The 17,290-nt window shown below is 41.9% G+C and overlaps 1 protein-coding gene and 1 pseudogene across 1 annotated transcript; both read right to left on the minus strand.

Annotated features, from left to right (window-relative positions):
- Positions 1-2,701: 2,701 nt before the first annotated feature.
- Positions 2,702-6,492, minus strand: LOC115848551 (olfactory receptor 9Q2-like; annotated as a pseudogene).
- Positions 6,493-9,629: 3,137 nt separating this feature from the next.
- LOC115848567 (olfactory receptor 9Q1-like) lies at positions 9,630-10,571 on the minus strand. Its single transcript, XM_030849350.1, is given in 1 exon segment — positions 9,630-10,571. A coding segment is annotated over 1 exon segment (942 nt).
- Between the last annotated feature and the right edge of the window lie 6,719 nt (positions 10,572-17,290).

Raw genomic sequence — 17,290 nt, forward strand, 5'->3', positions numbered from 1 at the left:
GATAGATAGATAAGTAGATGATAAGTAGAACAAAATAATAAATTATATTTTAAAGTGCTATTAAATGGTAGGAAATAACAATGATCAAAAATAAATTATATTTTAAAGTGCTATTAAATGGTAGGAAGTAACAATGATCAGTGTTTGGAAAGGAATCTTGAATTCTTAGGCAATCCCTGAAGATTGAAAAAGAAAACATGAAGACAAGTTTGGTGACTGCTTGGAGACCCCATACCGAAGAACAACTTATCAGAGGAAGCTTTGACTCCAGAGGTGCTCAGAAGGGCTTCAGAGAGCAATAGTTGATCTGAGCCAATCCTGCTCTTTCTGAGGGAGCTGCAAATTCCTCCAGATCCTCCTCATTGCCCTACAAGAGGGCAAAGGTGAGTTCCATGAACTTCACATCTATGTCAGGCCATAAGACGCATCCGTGCCAGCCCAGACCTACCAAACATGGAGACCAAGAATGCAACTGAAATTCAGACACCTCTGAAGCAAATTGCAGCTGAGGGGCCTGGGAGAAAGAGAGGGAAAAATACAGAAGAGTGGATATCATTTAAGAGTACATACTTAGGAGACTTGAGATCAGATCCTCCCTGCTCTGCCACTTTCCTGATAGATAACTTGGGCAAGTTACTTAAGCTTTTTGGGTCTTAGTTCTTCCTTCTGCTAAATGAGGTCAATAATAATTACTTTCTATTAAACTTGTCTGGAGGACTAAAATAAATGATTCATGCGAAGCTTTTAACATAGTGTCTAGCATTAGTTTAAGTGTGCATTTAAGTGTACACTAGTTTGAGTTACACTTAAAAACTATTGGTGAGCTCTTTACTTCTGGAGGAATCTGGATCCAATTCTAATCTTGGCCCAAGAGAGACTGCTCCAGACAGTTCTGACATGAAGTTGTCCACTGATCAGCTGTGGGTCCCTCTACCCATTGGTGCACATGGGCTGTGGAACCTGGGACAATCACCTTAATAACACTATTTATGAATTAATGTTTATGTCTATAGAACTTCACCCAGCACCTGCCCATCCTCCACGTGCCCCAAGTTATTGTGAGAACAAATGAAATACACAGAAAATCTGGCCCAGAGTAAATGCTCAGTAGTTGAGGAAGCAGGCTGATAGGCCCTAACTAATCTGAAGCGATAATAAGCTAAGAAGTGACAGACTGGACACTTTAGTGCCAAATTCTGAGCTCTTTCTACAATACAAGTGTCTCTTAGCACCTACTGCAGAAGCTGATGTGTCAGGGAACATTGCATGGCAGTTAATATCTGAAAAATGGCCTCCAAGATGCACTCTGTGGAGTTGCTTCACCCCACTCTGCAGTTTTTAAGGGATTTGTGCCAAAACACAAACAAAGGCTGATGTGTGAATCTTGGCCGCCAGTGCAATTTTTCCCAATATCTTTTCCTAAACATGTCTATACAACTCTTTTCTAAAATTTTTGTTGTATGTCCTTAAAATGAAAGTTCCTAGAGTTCAGAGCTGCTATCTGTTTAATCTATGCACTTCATTTTCTCATACACAACTACATGCACGCACACACACATTGACACATGCTGCCACATTACACAGTGCTAGCACATCGGGGCTATAAAATAAATGTTGTTGACTTCCTTCTACCTCTACAGATTGGACTTTTATCCTTTCTTTACTAGGTAAAAGGAAAAAGAACAGTGCAATAAGAATAAATTCCAGATTGAGTGATTATATAGGGTGGGCAGTAGATCAGAGCTGGAGACTGTGTGCATGGTATTGAAAAGCTCAGGCTTGGCTGGGGTGGGAACCCCACTGTAGCATTTGCTTGATGACCTTGGCACAATTAACTCGAAGTCTCAGATGCCTCATCTACCTATAAGTCAGGAATAATAACAAAACGCCTCACAGTGTTGTGGTGAGAATTAAATCAGGTAATTCCTGGAGCAAACATTACAATTCCTGGAAGGTGATAACTGCCTAGTAAATCTTAGTTGCTATCTATCATCATCATCATCATCATCATCACTAATTAAGGTATTATTATTCAGAACCCACAGAAACAATAAGAAGAGAAAAAATGAAAACATAAACGATGGGATTCAGAAAATCCCTTTGGATCAAAACAGTAGGTGCATTGGTAGATAGCTTTTTGATTTGTTTCACTCATCAACTGTGCCAGGCAATGCCTTACATTCCACAGACGCTAGTGAATAAGACCGACATGGTCCCTGTCCATTCATGCACTGAATCCTCAAAAATATAGTCCTATAAATTACGTGAACTCACTTGGCAGATAAGAAAACTGAGGACTGAAGTAGCTGGAACTTAAAGGTCGACATTGGAACCTAAGATTCATTCATTCATTCAACAAATATTTCTTGAGAGCCTTCTGCGTGTTAGGTGCTTTGCTAAGCACTGGGTGTACAGAAATGAATCTCACAGATAAAAGTGCTTCTTTTCATGTAGTTTACTTTCTAGCTGTGAGGACTAGATAATATCAAATATGTAAAACATAGTATATCAGATCATGACAAGTATTACATGATATAGTAAATCAGAAAGTGGAGGTGGGAAGTTTAGGTGCAATATTAATAAGGTTTTCTGGGAAAGTCTTCCCAAGTAGGTGATATTTGAGGAAAGACAGAAAGGATGGAGAAACTAAGGAATGACATATTTGATGAGGGTCCATCTAGGGCCTTCCAGAAGCCTTTGATCAGCTCAGGGCTTTCACAACAGACTCCTTGACCTCCTTATTCCTCAGGCTGTAGATGACAGGGTTCAATATTGGGGTCACCACTGTGTAGAGCACGGACACCACTTGGTCTGCCTCCGATGACTGGCCTGAATTATCTCACAGGTACATAAAGATGAGGGTCCCAAAGAAGAGAGCAACAGCAGTGAGGTGGGAGGCGCAGGTAGAGAAGGTCTTGGCCTGGCCCCAGGCAGAGCAGACCTGCATGATGGCCATGATGACAAACAGGTAGGAAACCAAGATGACCAATATACAAGCAGGCATGACAAAAACTGCAAACACAATAATCCCCACCTCCTGGGTGTAGCTTTCCCCACAAGCGAGTTTTAACAGAGGGGGTTGGTCACAGAAAATAAAGTTGATCTCATTGTTTCCACAAAAGAAGAGAGTGAAGGCAGTTACCGTTCAAATAAAGGCGCTGGAAAAACCAGCAACATAAGCCCCAGCTACCAAACCCAAGCGGGCCTTCTCGGTCATGGTGGCGACATAAAGCAGCGGTTGGCACACGGCCACGTAGCGGTCACAGGCCATGACCGCCAAGAGGTAGCAGTCAATGGAAGAAAAGAAGGTGAAGAAGAAGAGCTGGGTGGCACAGCGCGCTTTGGAGATGACTCTGCCGTGTTCCAGCAGCACTGTCAGCATCTGGGGGATGATGGCGGAGGACTAGCTGATGTCCACGAAGGAAAGGTGGCTGAGGAAGAAGTATGGGGGTGTGGAGACGGCAATCTTTGCGGGTCAGGAAGATCGTTCCCGAGTTCCCCAGAAGAGTGAGTATATAGAAACCCAAAAAGACAGAAAGAGAGGAGAACAGTGCAAAAAAAGAACAGTGCAATAAGAATAAATTCCAGATTGAGTGATTATATAGGGTGGGCAGTAGATCATAGCTGGAGACTGTGTGCATGGTAATGAAAAGCTCAGGCTTGGCTGGGGTGGGAGCCCCACTGTAACATTTGCTTGATGACCTTGGCACAATTAACTCGAAGTCTCAGATGACTCATCTACCTATAAGTCAGGAATAATAACAAAACATCCCTCGGGATGTTCAGCGAACACAGTAAGGAAGAACTCTGTCACTACGGTGTAATTCCTCCCAGCCTTCCATTCAGCGGTTGACCTGTGAAAGCTGAGACGAAAGCGCCCGATAACCGGATCCCTGAAGACAAGTTCAATTCATTTTATATTTTTAACCAATAATTTCATTATGACAATTTAATAAGGATACTTAACTTGTTTTACCATGGAAACCGAACACAATTTCTCCCACAATTTAGTCAGGGTACCCTTAGGCAAAAGTGTATCTAGTCTCCCTCAATATCTTGTTTTTGCCTACTCTCCCCTTGTTCTTATTTTGTGGTATTCATCCTCCTCAGGAACTTAAGGCTCTTAGGTTTTCTGTTCTTTTGTTTTCTCTTATTTACTTATTTAGAAACCAACACAACATTGTAAAGCAATTATACTACAATAAAAATTTTAAAACAAAATAGAAAACAAAAGATTGAGTCATTTTAAAATAAAAGACTTTAAACTGAGTGTCTGATAGGTAGGCATTCGACTTCAACAAACTTCGCAGCCTAATGTGGAAATGGACGAATATAGAGCTCAACACAATATAAGATAAAAAGTGATGAATGCTTCCATTATACTAAGAATGGAGAGCAAGTGATTCTCTAACTTATGTCAGCTCTTGTATTTGCAACTCTGTCCCCAATTAGCTGTTTGATCTTCCACAAGGCACTTAACCTCTCTGAACCTCAATTTCCTCTTCTGCCAAAAGGGGATCATAATATCTGTCCTGCTTATAAGATAAGGTTAATGCATAGATTAAAACAGATGCAAAAGTGCATTGGAAAGCTAAAAGCACTCTACGTATATATGGTGACTATTTAAAGTTTTAAATGAACATTTTAAGGAAGGGTAATTTATATTCTATGAACAAAAAAAGCACAAACCAAAAAAAAAAAAAAATCCATTAGCAATCAGCAATGGGCTCTGCTTACAGGAATATTTCTATTTTCAGTCTAACAACATGCATATTTAACAAATAGCTGTTATCCTAGTTCGAGTTGGCTGGCTTATGAAGGATTTTCTGTTTGTTTTTTGGTTTTTGTAAGTACTCGCATTAACCTTGGAATCAAGAGAGCGAACATAAGCTCCTTTTAGCCCCTCACAGAGCTCCGTAAGCATTGTTTGGCTGTTCTCATAGTCCTTAATAAAAGCAGCAGTTTGATAATAAACAGCACCCAAATCTGAAAGCAGAAGTATTTCCGCAGTCTGGTGTTGTCTAAGCACTGTTGGAGGAATCTGGGTTAATGGAGTTGAAGGTTCTTAACAGAGTTCTAGAAAAGAGCTGTAAAGGAGGGCTTTGGTCATATTTGATTACCTGATACGCCAGCAGCCAGGCCAATACTAAGCTGACCCATTAGAAATAATAACAAAGAAGAGAAATTAGATTCGGAAGCATTAGCGGGACACGAACCATCCTCACCTGAATTCCACTTCACTAGTGTCTTCTTCCCTTGTTTAGTGTTTCCTCTGCCAGTGACCTGCCGATCCAGAGGAGACCTAGGCCGTAGCTCACTCACAGTAGATGTGTGACCCTGGGCAAGTCACTTTTCTTCTCTGAACTTCAATTACGTTGTCTTTGCTCCCTTTAAATAAACAACAATGCAGCGTGAGTCCACAATCATAGCAACTTGGTTGATAGGGGGTTGCTTCCAGAACCACTATGTCTTCTCACTTCATGGAGTTCCTCTCACCCTTGACAGAACAATACAGCCCTGATGTTAGAATTGCCCAGAACTTTTTGCAGACTCAGCCCAAGAGAGCAGGGCTTGTGGACCAGCCTCTCTCCCTGAGTTTCTGATCCTGCACTAGACCTTCCTGGTGGTGCTTTTTGTATTCTCTGTCCCAGCATCATGCCATAATTGGTTCCTGAGTTAAGTCTCCAGGGAAAGACAATTTATCTTCCTAACAAGGTGTCTAATATCTTTGAAGATTTCTCTTTAATTTCAAACTCTCAAAGCCCCATCCTACATCCTGCCACCAGGGTCTGATGAGGCTGGTTCCTAGTCTTGCCTCATTCCTATTTTGTACCAAAAGGAATATATTCCTTGGAAGATTTCCTAAGTTCTTCCTATAGGGTAAAAAGTATATCGAGTCTCATATGCAATGTTGGGGCTTCGTGGCCACAGTACCTAGAGGCTTTTCAATTAGCCCTTCCGTCTTAAATAAAAGTCTTTAACTGTCTGCTTAGCATTTAATCAGAAAGAGGCATTAAACTGTCTCCTTAGACCTGACAGCCCGTTCTCTCAGTAGTCCCTGTCAATTCGTTGTGTTCTCTCCACCTTCTGGCAGATTCCAAGAGAACAAATAACTCTGCAGTATACTACTCTTATTCAAACAGACCCTATATTGTCTTTTTCAATCAGTAGGAAACTTTTAAACTAATCCCAAGCTTTCTAACTACTAGCTTAATTTTTCCCACCACATTTTTCCCGTAACACAATTGACAAAGGAACTATTTATTAACCATCCCCCTTTTAGAGGATCTATACATTTTCAGCTGGGATTTTAATAAACAGACCAACCATCATTAAAGGGATCAAACATTTCTTATGAAAATTATAATATGCATGTTAAAGCATCCTGTCTTCTAGAATAAATATCATGTCTTCGAAGGTCTAAATGTTTTACTTTATTATAAGTGATCTTAAACTTAATATTCTTTGGCTGCCTTCACCCTGAATTTCCATGTTTCGCTTATCTGCTTCTTCTGATTTAAAATTCTGTTACTGGAATTCCAGGTGTGACACATCATTTTTGGCTGGCTGAGTTTGGAATCATCCTCTGTTTGTGAGATACTGTCACCACCTTTATGCCCTCCCATGATGGTTTATATCATTCATACTCCTGGGATCTTGTTTTTCTGGTAATCCAAGGGACAGGTAGAAAAGGAGTTTGAGTTCTAAGAATAGCGATCAGAGGGAAAACTGAAAATGACGAGTAGGTGGGGCCTGTTCCCTCCCAGTACCTTGGATTTGATTGAGGTACCTACAGTCAGAGAAGTGAAGAGCAAGACCCAGTGGACTCCTGGGAAGCTTTGGATGCAGGCTGAGCTGTTGCAGAGCCCAGGGACCCAGTGCAGACTAGGATTCCCTCCTGCCCACTCCTGCATGGAACACAGCAATGCTCTGCCTCCCCAGGGTCAAAAGCTTTAAGAACATAAAGAGTTGACGTCTATGATACAGATTCTGCAAATACCATTATGGGCAGAGGAAATGGTAGAAATATCTAAGTGGATTCTGAGGCAAAGGATGTGACAGATGGAACATGTGGGGAAGAAGAAAGAACAGGACATATTTCTGGTGGTGACAGCAACTGACAGACATATTATTGTGAGCACGTAGAGATTCACGTGAGGCGTCCCTGGAAACTACTACAGAAGTTTGAAGGATACTTTGAGCAGGGTCAGCTTTATAACTGGACTATCAAACTACTACCTTAATTTAATCATTAAAAATAAACATAACCTGCATTTCTCTAATAATTAGTGATATTGTGCATCTTTTCTTGTGCCTGTTAGCCATCTGTATATCTTCTTTGAAAAAATGCCTATTCAGATTTTTTGCCCATTTTTTGATTGGGTTGTTTTTTTGACATGGAGTTATATGAGCTTTGTATATTTTGGATATTAACCCCTTATCCATAATATCATTTGCAACTATTTTCTCCCATTCTATAGGTTGTCTTTTCATTTTTGTCAATGGTTTCCTTTGCTGTGCAAAAGTTTTTCAGTGTAATTAAGTCCCATTTGTTTATATTTGCTTTTATTTCTTTTGCCTTAGGAGACTGATCCAAGGAGATACTTCTGTGCTTTATGTCAGAGTGTTCTGTCTATGTTCTCTTCTTGGAGTTTCATGGTTTCCGTTCTTACACTTAGGTCTTTAAATCATTCCGTTCTTACACTTAGGTCTTTAAATCATTTTGTCATTTCAACAATGAGCTATCACCTCACATCTGTCAGAATGGCTGTCATTAAAAAGTCTACAAATAACAAATGTTGGCGAGGATGTGGAGAAAAGAAAACCCTTGTACACAGTTGGTGCAGCCATTATGGAAAACAATATGGAGGTTCCTCAAAAAACTAAAAATACAGCCAACATATGATCCAGCAATTCCACTCCTGGGTATATGTATCCAGAAAAAACAGAAACTCTCAGAAAGAAGCATGCACCCCAGTGTTCATAGCAGCACTGTTTATAATAGCCAAGACATGGAAGCAACCCAAGTGCCCATAAAAAGATAGTTGGATTAAGAAGATATTCATATATATATATAGGCACATAATTATATATAATGGAATATTACTTAGCCATAAAAAAGAAATACTGCCATTTGCAGCAACATGGATGGACCTATTATGCTTAGCGAAATAAGTCAGACAGAGAAAGACAAATACAGTGTGATATCACTTATATGTGGAATCTAAAAAAATAATACAAATGAATGTATATGCAAAACAGAAGCAGACTCACAGACATAGAAAACAAACCTATGTTTACCAAAGGAGGAGGGACAAATTAGAAGTATGAGATTAACATATTCAAACTACTATGTATATAGCTCAGGGAGATCAGTTCGGTGCTTTGTGACCACCTAGAGGGGTGGGATAGGGAGGGTGGGAGGGAGACACAAGAGGGAGGAGATAGGGGGATATATGTATATGTATAGCTGATTCACTCTGTTATAAAGCAGAAACTAACACACCATTGTAAAGCAATTATACTCCAATAAAGATGTTAAAAAAGAAAAAGAAAACAAAAAAACTACTATGTATAAAACAGTAAGCACCAAGGATATACTGTATAGTACAGAGAATTACAGCCATTAATCTTGTAATAAACTATACTGGAGTATAATCTACAAAAATACTGAATCACTATGCTGTACACCTGACACTAACACAATATTGCAAATCAACTATAGTTCAATTTTAAAACATTTGAAAAAATAAACATAATCTAAATACTGAATCCTAATTGATGACATCATTCTACATTATGTAGTGTAGAAGAGTACTAATACTGATGTCTGCAACTTACTTTGAAATACGTCAAAAAATAAGGTGGGGGCTTCTCTGGTGGCGCAGTGGTTAAGAATCCGCCTTGCAATGCAGGGGACACGGGTTTGAACCCTGGTCTGGGAAGATCCCACATGCCGCTGGAGCAACTGAGCCTGTGAGCCACAACTACTGAGTCTGCGAGCCACAACTACTGAGCTTGTATGCCACAACTACTGAAGCCCGCGTACTGCAGCAAGAGAAGCCACCTCAATGAGAAGCCCGCGTATCTCAACGGAGACCCAGTGCAGCCAAAATTAAATAAAATTAAAAAAAAAAACAAAAAAAAACTTCTACCTATTTAAAAAAAAAAATAAGGTGGATTTGTGGATGAACTGATGGATGTATAAATGAATAGATTGATTATAAATATGTGATAAAACAAAAACATCTAAGTATTGGGTATAGGGAGTTCATTATGCATTATTTTCAACATTTCTGTATGATGGAAATCTTTCATAGAAAATTTGCAAAAAAAAAATGTAGTCTTGTAGTAAGGCGTGCCACATCTGAATTACACAGGATTAACTTCAGATTCTTTTGTCACTTGTCCTGAGAGTTAGAAATCTCACTCCAATGTCTTCTCAGGCTGCCTCTTTCTCTCCTTGCTTTCTGTCCCTGGAACTAAAAGTTCTGGTTCTTTTTTAATGCCTTATGCCATGACGTATTCATCTAAACATTGAACGTGCTATAAATAATGAGTTCCCAGAATGCTGGCACTGCAGAGGAGATGATTCTCAGGAATTTCCAAGGTTGAACAAGGTTGGATGGCTAAGACAACCTGGCTCTGTTGAGAATTTTCCTCAGAGCCTCCTTCACTTCCTTGCTCCTCAGGCTGTAGTTGAGAAGGTTCAACATGGGGATCACTGTTATGTAAAACACAGACACCACCCAGTCCTCCTCTGAGGACTGGCCAGAGTCATGTCTCAGATACCTGAAGATGAGGGTCCCAAAGAAGAGTGACACTGCAGTGAGGTGAGAGGCACACGTCCAGAAAGTCTTGGCCCGGCCTCCTGCAGAGGGAATCCTCATAACGGCCAAGATGATGGGCAGGTAGGACACCAAAATCACCACCATGCAGGCAGGGATGACAAAAATGGCAAACACAATAATTACCACTTCCTGAGTGTAGCTGTCCCCACAGGTTATCTTTAAGAGAGGAGGGAGGTCACATAAAATGAAGTCAATCTCATTGGTTCCACAAAAGGAGAGTGTGAAAGCTGAGACCTTCCACACCAAGGCGCTGAAGACACCAGCAACGTAAGCCCCCCCCAACACACACACACACACACAACCCAAACGGGCCTTCCTCCTCATGATAGTGACATAAAGCAGGGGTCAGCACACGGCCACATAGCGGTCATAGGCCATGAGGGCCAGGAGGTAGCAGTCAATGGAGCCAAAGAAGGTAATGAGAAAGAACTGGACAGCACAGAGTGTGTAGGATAAAGTGGCCCTGTGCTCCAGCAACACAGCCATCATCAGAGGCACAGTGACAAACGAGTAGCAGATGTCCATGAACGAGAGGTGACTCAGAAGGAAGTACGTGGGGCTGTGGAGTCGGAGATCCACGCGGATCAGGATAATCATGCCCAAAGGGGTGATGAGATAGATAAATAGAAACAGGAGGAAGAGAGGTAGTGCCCATTCAGGACAGTCAATGAATGCCATGAGGAGGAATTTGGTCACCAACGTGAGGTTCTCCTCTACCATGAAGCGAGAGGCACCTGAGAAGGCTAGGATGAGAGCAAGTTAGGGAACTATAAGTAGGAATTAACTGTATTTCTAGGTTACATGTATTGAACAAGTGCTATGGACAAAACATGCCAGGGGCTACGTGGGGCTTCAGAGATGCCTGGTCTTAACTCCTACTTCTAAGGGACTTCTGTGACATGTCAAGAAAACTGATGTGGGGAAACATTTTCAGAATAGGAGTGCTTTTTCTCCCACTTTTTATGGCTAACTAGCTGTGTGAGCCCCTGCAGTCAGATGACCACAGAACCAAACTTTCCCTATCGCTCCAATAGGGGCTGATACGTGGGGTCCTGTCTACCATGGAAATATCCATCTCAGCACTCTGTCCCTTTTTCTCTATGACCATACCTCCTCCCTTATTTCAAACCCTCTTCATCTCTTGCCTGGATCAAAACAAGAGCCATATAGCTAACAGCTCCCGCTGCCCTCAGACTTGCTTCTTGCCAACTTTTTTTTTTTTAACATTTTATTTTTGTTGTTGTTGTTTATATGTGCTTTTTATTGTGAGTTTTAAAAATTTTATTTATTTTTTTATACAGCAGGTTCTTATTAGTTACCTATTTTATACATATTAGGATATATACGTCAATCCCAATCTCCCAATTCATCCCACCACCAACCCCGCCCCCGCCCCGCCCCTGCTTTGCCCCTTGGTGTCCATACGTTTGTTCTCCTCACTGTGACCAGAGAGATATTTCTAAGACTTTCTCATCCCCCTGTTAAAAATCCAGTCATGGCGCCCCATCAAGGATAGGATATTCTTTAGGCTCCTCAGTGTGTTGGGGAAAGCCCTCCAGGGGGTCTCCCCCACTTCCTTCCTCGTGTCCCTTTCTTACGCCTCACTGCCTGCACCTTCAGCCACGCTTCTCTCCAGCCACCTGAATTGTTTACAGCTTTTCTAATGCCCCACATTCATTCACATCTCTGTGCTTTCCGCAGGCCACCCCTTCTGCTGAAACACCTTGTCTTTCCCATCCTCAGGGTCCTGCCCAACTCCTATACCACCTTCAGACCTCAGCTCAGATCCTACGTCCCACAAGAAGTCTCCCTTGAGTCTGTCTTCCCTGGTCAGGGTATGTGCCTCTGGAGCTCAGCACAGTGTAAAGCCTCAATATGTTTTGGGGGAATAAAGTTATCAAATGAGATATAAAGCATATTGCAAAGAGAAAGGCATTGTGCAAATCTTCAAGGGATTATGTTTGTTTTGTTTTGTTTTGTTTTTTTGCGGTACGCAGGCCGCTCACTGTTGTGGCCTCTCCCGTTGCGGAGCACAGGCTCCGGACGCGCAGGCTCAGCGGCCATGGCTCACGGGCCCAGCCGCTCCGCTGCATGTGGGATCCTCCCGGACCGGGGCACGAACCCGCGTCCCCTGCATCGGCAGGCGGACTCTCAACCACTGTGCCACCAGGGAAGCCCCGGATTATGTTTATTTTTATGAAAATATTTAAAAACAGAAGCTGTCTGAAGTCTTAAAAACCCAATAAATTGATGAATATTCACAGAGACCATAAGCCATCCTTGGACTTACCCTACAATTCTCAACGTAACAGTGTGCTTCCTTGACAGAAAGCTGTTGTCTTAATTAGATCCTCTTAGTTTACCAAAAATCCATTTTAAAGGAACAGATATTTTCTTTAATAACAGAGAACATATATACAGACACTATTCTAATGATTTATATATTAAGTCATTTAATTCCCACATTCACTTCTTGAGGTAGGAACTATTTTCCCCCATTTCACAGATGAGGCAACTGAGACAGACTTTAAGTAGCTCAATCTTGTGTCCAAGATTGCACAGCTAGCAAATGGTGGAACTGCCATGAAGAACAAAACTGTACACAGAAGCACTATTTACCTTAAAACAGGATTTCACATACATCACATGTCTATTCCAATAGTCTAAGAGGACCCAGAAAATGTCTGCCTTTAAGTAGACGCATGAATACCAGCACTGCAGTCTATTCATATCCGAAGGCGGATGGGGACTCTTGTGCTAATGGATAGAAAGTCCTTTGGCAGAGTTGCAGTGCAGGGCGGTAGAGAAGATATTTGATCATCTTTAAAGCATTAGACTTTGACAGCTAGGCCAGTGTTGCACTGACATGTTGGAGAAAATGGTAAATAAAAGACATTGGATCTGGTGACCTGAACTGAGCATGAACCAAGAGGACCAGGACAGTTTTCTCACCTGAATTCCACGTTACCTTTACCTGGCCAGTCCTCTTCGCCCTTTGTCCACTATTTTTCCCTTGTCTCTAAAAACTCGTTTCTTTTCCACTGCTTGGAGAAGTATCCTAAGGGTCTGGGGAGAGGAAACTGGGCTGGGTAGCAGGAGGTCTGGGTGGATATTGTCCTCCCAAATCTGCTCAGTTACGACACTGAGCAAGTTACTTAATCTCTCCAGGCATTGGTGTCCTTCTCCCTCCCCCTACAATCTACACACACACACATTAGTGAATCAACTTGGGGACAGTAATGTCACAGCTGCCTGAATGCCAGTCCCTGCCTATATCACCCTCAAGTCCCGTGCCAGTTCTGGTCAGTCAAACACTTTTCTTCTCTCTCTTCCCTTAATCTTTCTGTTTCCATGACTTGCTAAACCTGGTTAACATGCATTCCTCACTCTGGTTTTTGTTCAGTTCCAGGCTAGGAGAGCAGAGATTGGAGAAAAGCCTCGTCATATGGGCTCTGGACTCCAATGCAAATCCCTTTTGGCGAAGATACCAATAGTCTCTGAAAGTCTGAAGTCCCCAATCAATGGCTGATGTGGTCTCTAAGGAAAGGCAACTGTTACTCGGATTCTTAACAAGACTCCCGGTCTCAGTCCCAGCTCCCAAAGCCTTTCAACACACCCACTAAGTGGGGTCTAAAAAGCCTAAATCCCAGTTCTACACAGTCCCTCGATGAGTGAGATGTCTCTGGCTTTAACTTCTCTGTCAGAACAATGTCAGAAACTGTGCCTTCCTCCGTGTGGCCACATCCTGGAAGGAATAAGGGTGCTTTGTGAACGCAAGCCTTTATCACATTGCTCAGAAGGACACAGTGGAGACTCTACACAGAGACCTCAACAAGACACATCATGTCTTCTAAGTTTGCCCTCTCTGGAAGTCAGGTGTTTCACTGTCTCCTCTCCCCTCCCCACCCTTCTCCCCCCGCTTTAAAAGCAAATGAAATCACAGGGAAAACAAAAGCCTGAGATGTTGCTCAGAGGAGAAGCTGGCATATCCTTTTTGTTGGCATGGCCTTTGCCATCTCTCTGCATCTTTAACACAGCAGTATTGCTTTAGCCCCAAATTCAGAAGCATTTTGTTAAGCCATTGAATTTCAAGATGGCTCAATTCAGAAAAGGAAATAAGGAAGATGGGGAAGAACAGAATAATTATAGAATAATTGTTTTCTTGGACAATTATGCAAACCAAGAGAAAATGAGACCATATCGGTCACTGATTCATCACGGTGCTAAGCGTTCTAAATGAAGAGCAGGAGACACAAAACGAAACAAATCGCTGTAAAAGAGAAAACACAATGCCAGTCTACAAGGACTATGCAAACTAGCAGATCACATAATAATTCATCCTACAGATAACAGGTACTAAGCTCATAAGTGAGGTGTAGTCCAGGTGCCATGGGGAGTCAGAGTAAGGCAAGATTACTTATAGATGGGGTAGATCAGGGAAGGCTTCCCAGCGGACATGGACTTTGGCAGGCAGTTTGGATGGAAGTGAGGGGTGGGAGAATGATGGGCAAAGCTCTTCAGGAAGGGGGAGCAGCGTGAGTGAATTCACAGGGACAGGAAAGCCCAGGGGCTACTCCTGGGGCAGTGAGCGGGGCTTTGGCCACAGTACAGGATGGTATTAGGCAAGTCCAGGACTAGGGTGAGGTGAGTGAGGCACTCACCTCGGATTCAAAAGTTAAGGTGGCACCAAAACCTTTAGTAAACAAGGTAAATAACCATATAATATTATCAAAAATAAAAATCAACGCAAAAATCTCTATGATGAATAAAATATCAAAATTTTCAGAACAATTTTTTTTTTTTTTTAGATTCCATATATATGTGTTAGCATACGGTATTTGTTTTTCTCTTTCTGACTTACCTAGGGGCAGGACAAGAATAAAGACGCAGATGTAGAGAATGGACTTGAGGACACAAGGAGGGGGAAGGGTAAGCTGGGATGAATTGAGAGAGTGGCATGGACGTATATACACTACCAAACGTAAAATAGATAGCTGGTGGGAAGCAGCCTCAGGGAGATCAGCTCAGTGCTTTGTGTCCACCTAGAGGGGTGGGATAGGGAGGGTGGGAGGGAGACGCAAGAGGGAGGGGATATGGGGATATATGTATATGTATAGCTGATTCACTTTGTTATACAGCAGAAACTAACACACCATTGTAAAGCAATTATACCCCAATAAAGATGTTAAAATAATAATAATAAAATAAAACAAATTGAATGAAAATACAGGTACAGAATAAAAATATATATATATCAAAATTTTAAATAAAGAGCACCAGTATTACTGATTCTCCTTTTGCCTCAGTCTCCGTTACAGTACAGCATAGCGCTGGTACCCTACGCTTGAAAAGGAGGGTGAGACCAACGGCTTCCAGGGCACAGGCTTAACAAGTGCCTTTTAATGGACATTCCATTTCTTTCCTCTCTACCCTCCAGTTAGGAAAAGAAAATGTAGGAAAGTCAACCTAATAAGATCTAATACTTGCAGAGTAACTTTAACTATTTCCAAGTACTCTCTTCATCTTCACAAGACCCCTGTGGGATTGAGAGAGATAACAAATTCCTCCTCTGTACTGATGAGGAAACACGGCAAAGAAAGGCCCAAGGTCACGTAGTTACCTGGTGAGCGGACTAGAAATTGTGTCGGTCCTGGTTGCTAATGGACTCTGCCTATGCCACAGGCCCTACAGCCCAAGAGGACATATTTTTATGACCACACATACATCCACATCCACGCCCAGCGCTCACTGGACGAGGACGAGGTGAGTCCTCTGGGCTATGCTGTATTAACAAATGACCTTAAAACCACAGTGACTTAACACAATACATTTAAATTTACCCATGGAAACGCCAGTGTGGGATAGGTAGTCCTCCTCTGTCTTGCAGCTAAGCCATTTTGTACAGCTGAACTTCAAGACTGCTAGTGCAGGGGAGGACAGGGAAAGATCAAGCAGGATGCCACTAAGGACCAGGCCTGGTCTGCCTCCCTCCCACCTACATCACAGTGACCTGAACCCAGTCACAGGGGTTCAACATTACTGCCTACATAACCTAGAGGATGTAGGGAAGTGCACAGATATTTGTGCAAACAAATATTTGGGCTGAAATCTCTGCCACGCCCCTCACCTTCTGTGCATCCTTTGTGCAGGAGAAAGTCTAGAACCCACCCCAGAATTTCCAAGGACAGTCAAGGGCTCACTCCTGCGTGTGCGTGGCTCTGTTTTCCTGTTTCCGCTAAAGTGTTATTTACACTCGTGCCCACTTCCCATTACTTCTCACCCTTTCCAGTACCACAACATGCCAAGCATGAAGCATGGCCTTTTGTCTTTATCCTTCACTCTCTAAAGCAAAATTAACACAGTGCGTTTGTTTGGGTAGCTGACTTTTAATAAAAATATTGTAGAGAACTTAAGAGGTTCATAATACTTCACAGATTAGGGAGAAAATTAGAATTGAATAATTGATGTCATTGTGCTACAAATTCCCCAGCCATTTCCATCACAAGGAATTTGTCTCTGGCTGTTCCTGGCCTCCACCTTAAGCCTGCCTGCTGCTATAGGACCCGTATCTTTCTCTGCTGAGATCATCTTTCATTTGTATTTCTCTTCTCCCAATTCCCCAATCTTCCAAATCCCTATCTAGTCCAATCTACTGGGAGAAGGCTCAAAATTCTTTGTATATTGTTATGCATGATAATCTGAGTCTTTAATACCCAAATACCTTCCATTTAGACTGTACATTAGAGGTTCTTAAATTCCGTAATCCAGATGCCCTTTAAGATGTTTTCCTCAACAAAAGGAAATGTCTCTCTTCAATAGAAAAAAATTAGGTCAAACTACAGCTAGCATTTAACTTTTTTTTTTTTTTTTACTTTTAACATACAAAATAATGATTTAGTGCTCAAAGATGCCTTAGAAACTGGGTTAAATAATGAAAACTGTCTTTACTAAATAATTTCTTGGAGGCTTTCGTGTGATGATATACTTTATAAATCTCCAAAATGAAGTACGTGTTGTGCAGCAATTCTCAAAAGTATTTGACAATGGAATGTTTACTAGGCTACTCTTGTGTACAAACACCCACAAATTCAGTGACACACAAGAATAAGCATTTGCTCTCACATTCATAGGTTCCAGGATTTGGTTTATCAAGGCTGGGCTGGGCTAGCTTAGCCAAGCTGCAGCTTGGTTCCTGATTTGTTTCACATGTCTCTCACCATCTTTGGGTCAGCAAGCTACTGAAGACATGTTCTTCTAACAGTGGCAGAGGCCCAAGTGAGCAAAGTTCCATTATCAAAATACATTCAAGTCTTTGCTTACATCTGGTCTGCATGTCTGTCAGCCAAAGAAAGTCACATGGTCAAGCTCAACAATCTCGAGCAGGGGAGTATATTCTATTCACAGTGGAAGAGGAGTTTTCAGAACACTTTTCCCTATCA

This window comes from Globicephala melas, chromosome 8, assembly GCF_963455315.2.
Source record: "Globicephala melas chromosome 8, mGloMel1.2, whole genome shotgun sequence".
In the NCBI taxonomy this organism is placed as follows: Eukaryota; Metazoa; Chordata; class Mammalia; order Artiodactyla; family Delphinidae; genus Globicephala; species Globicephala melas.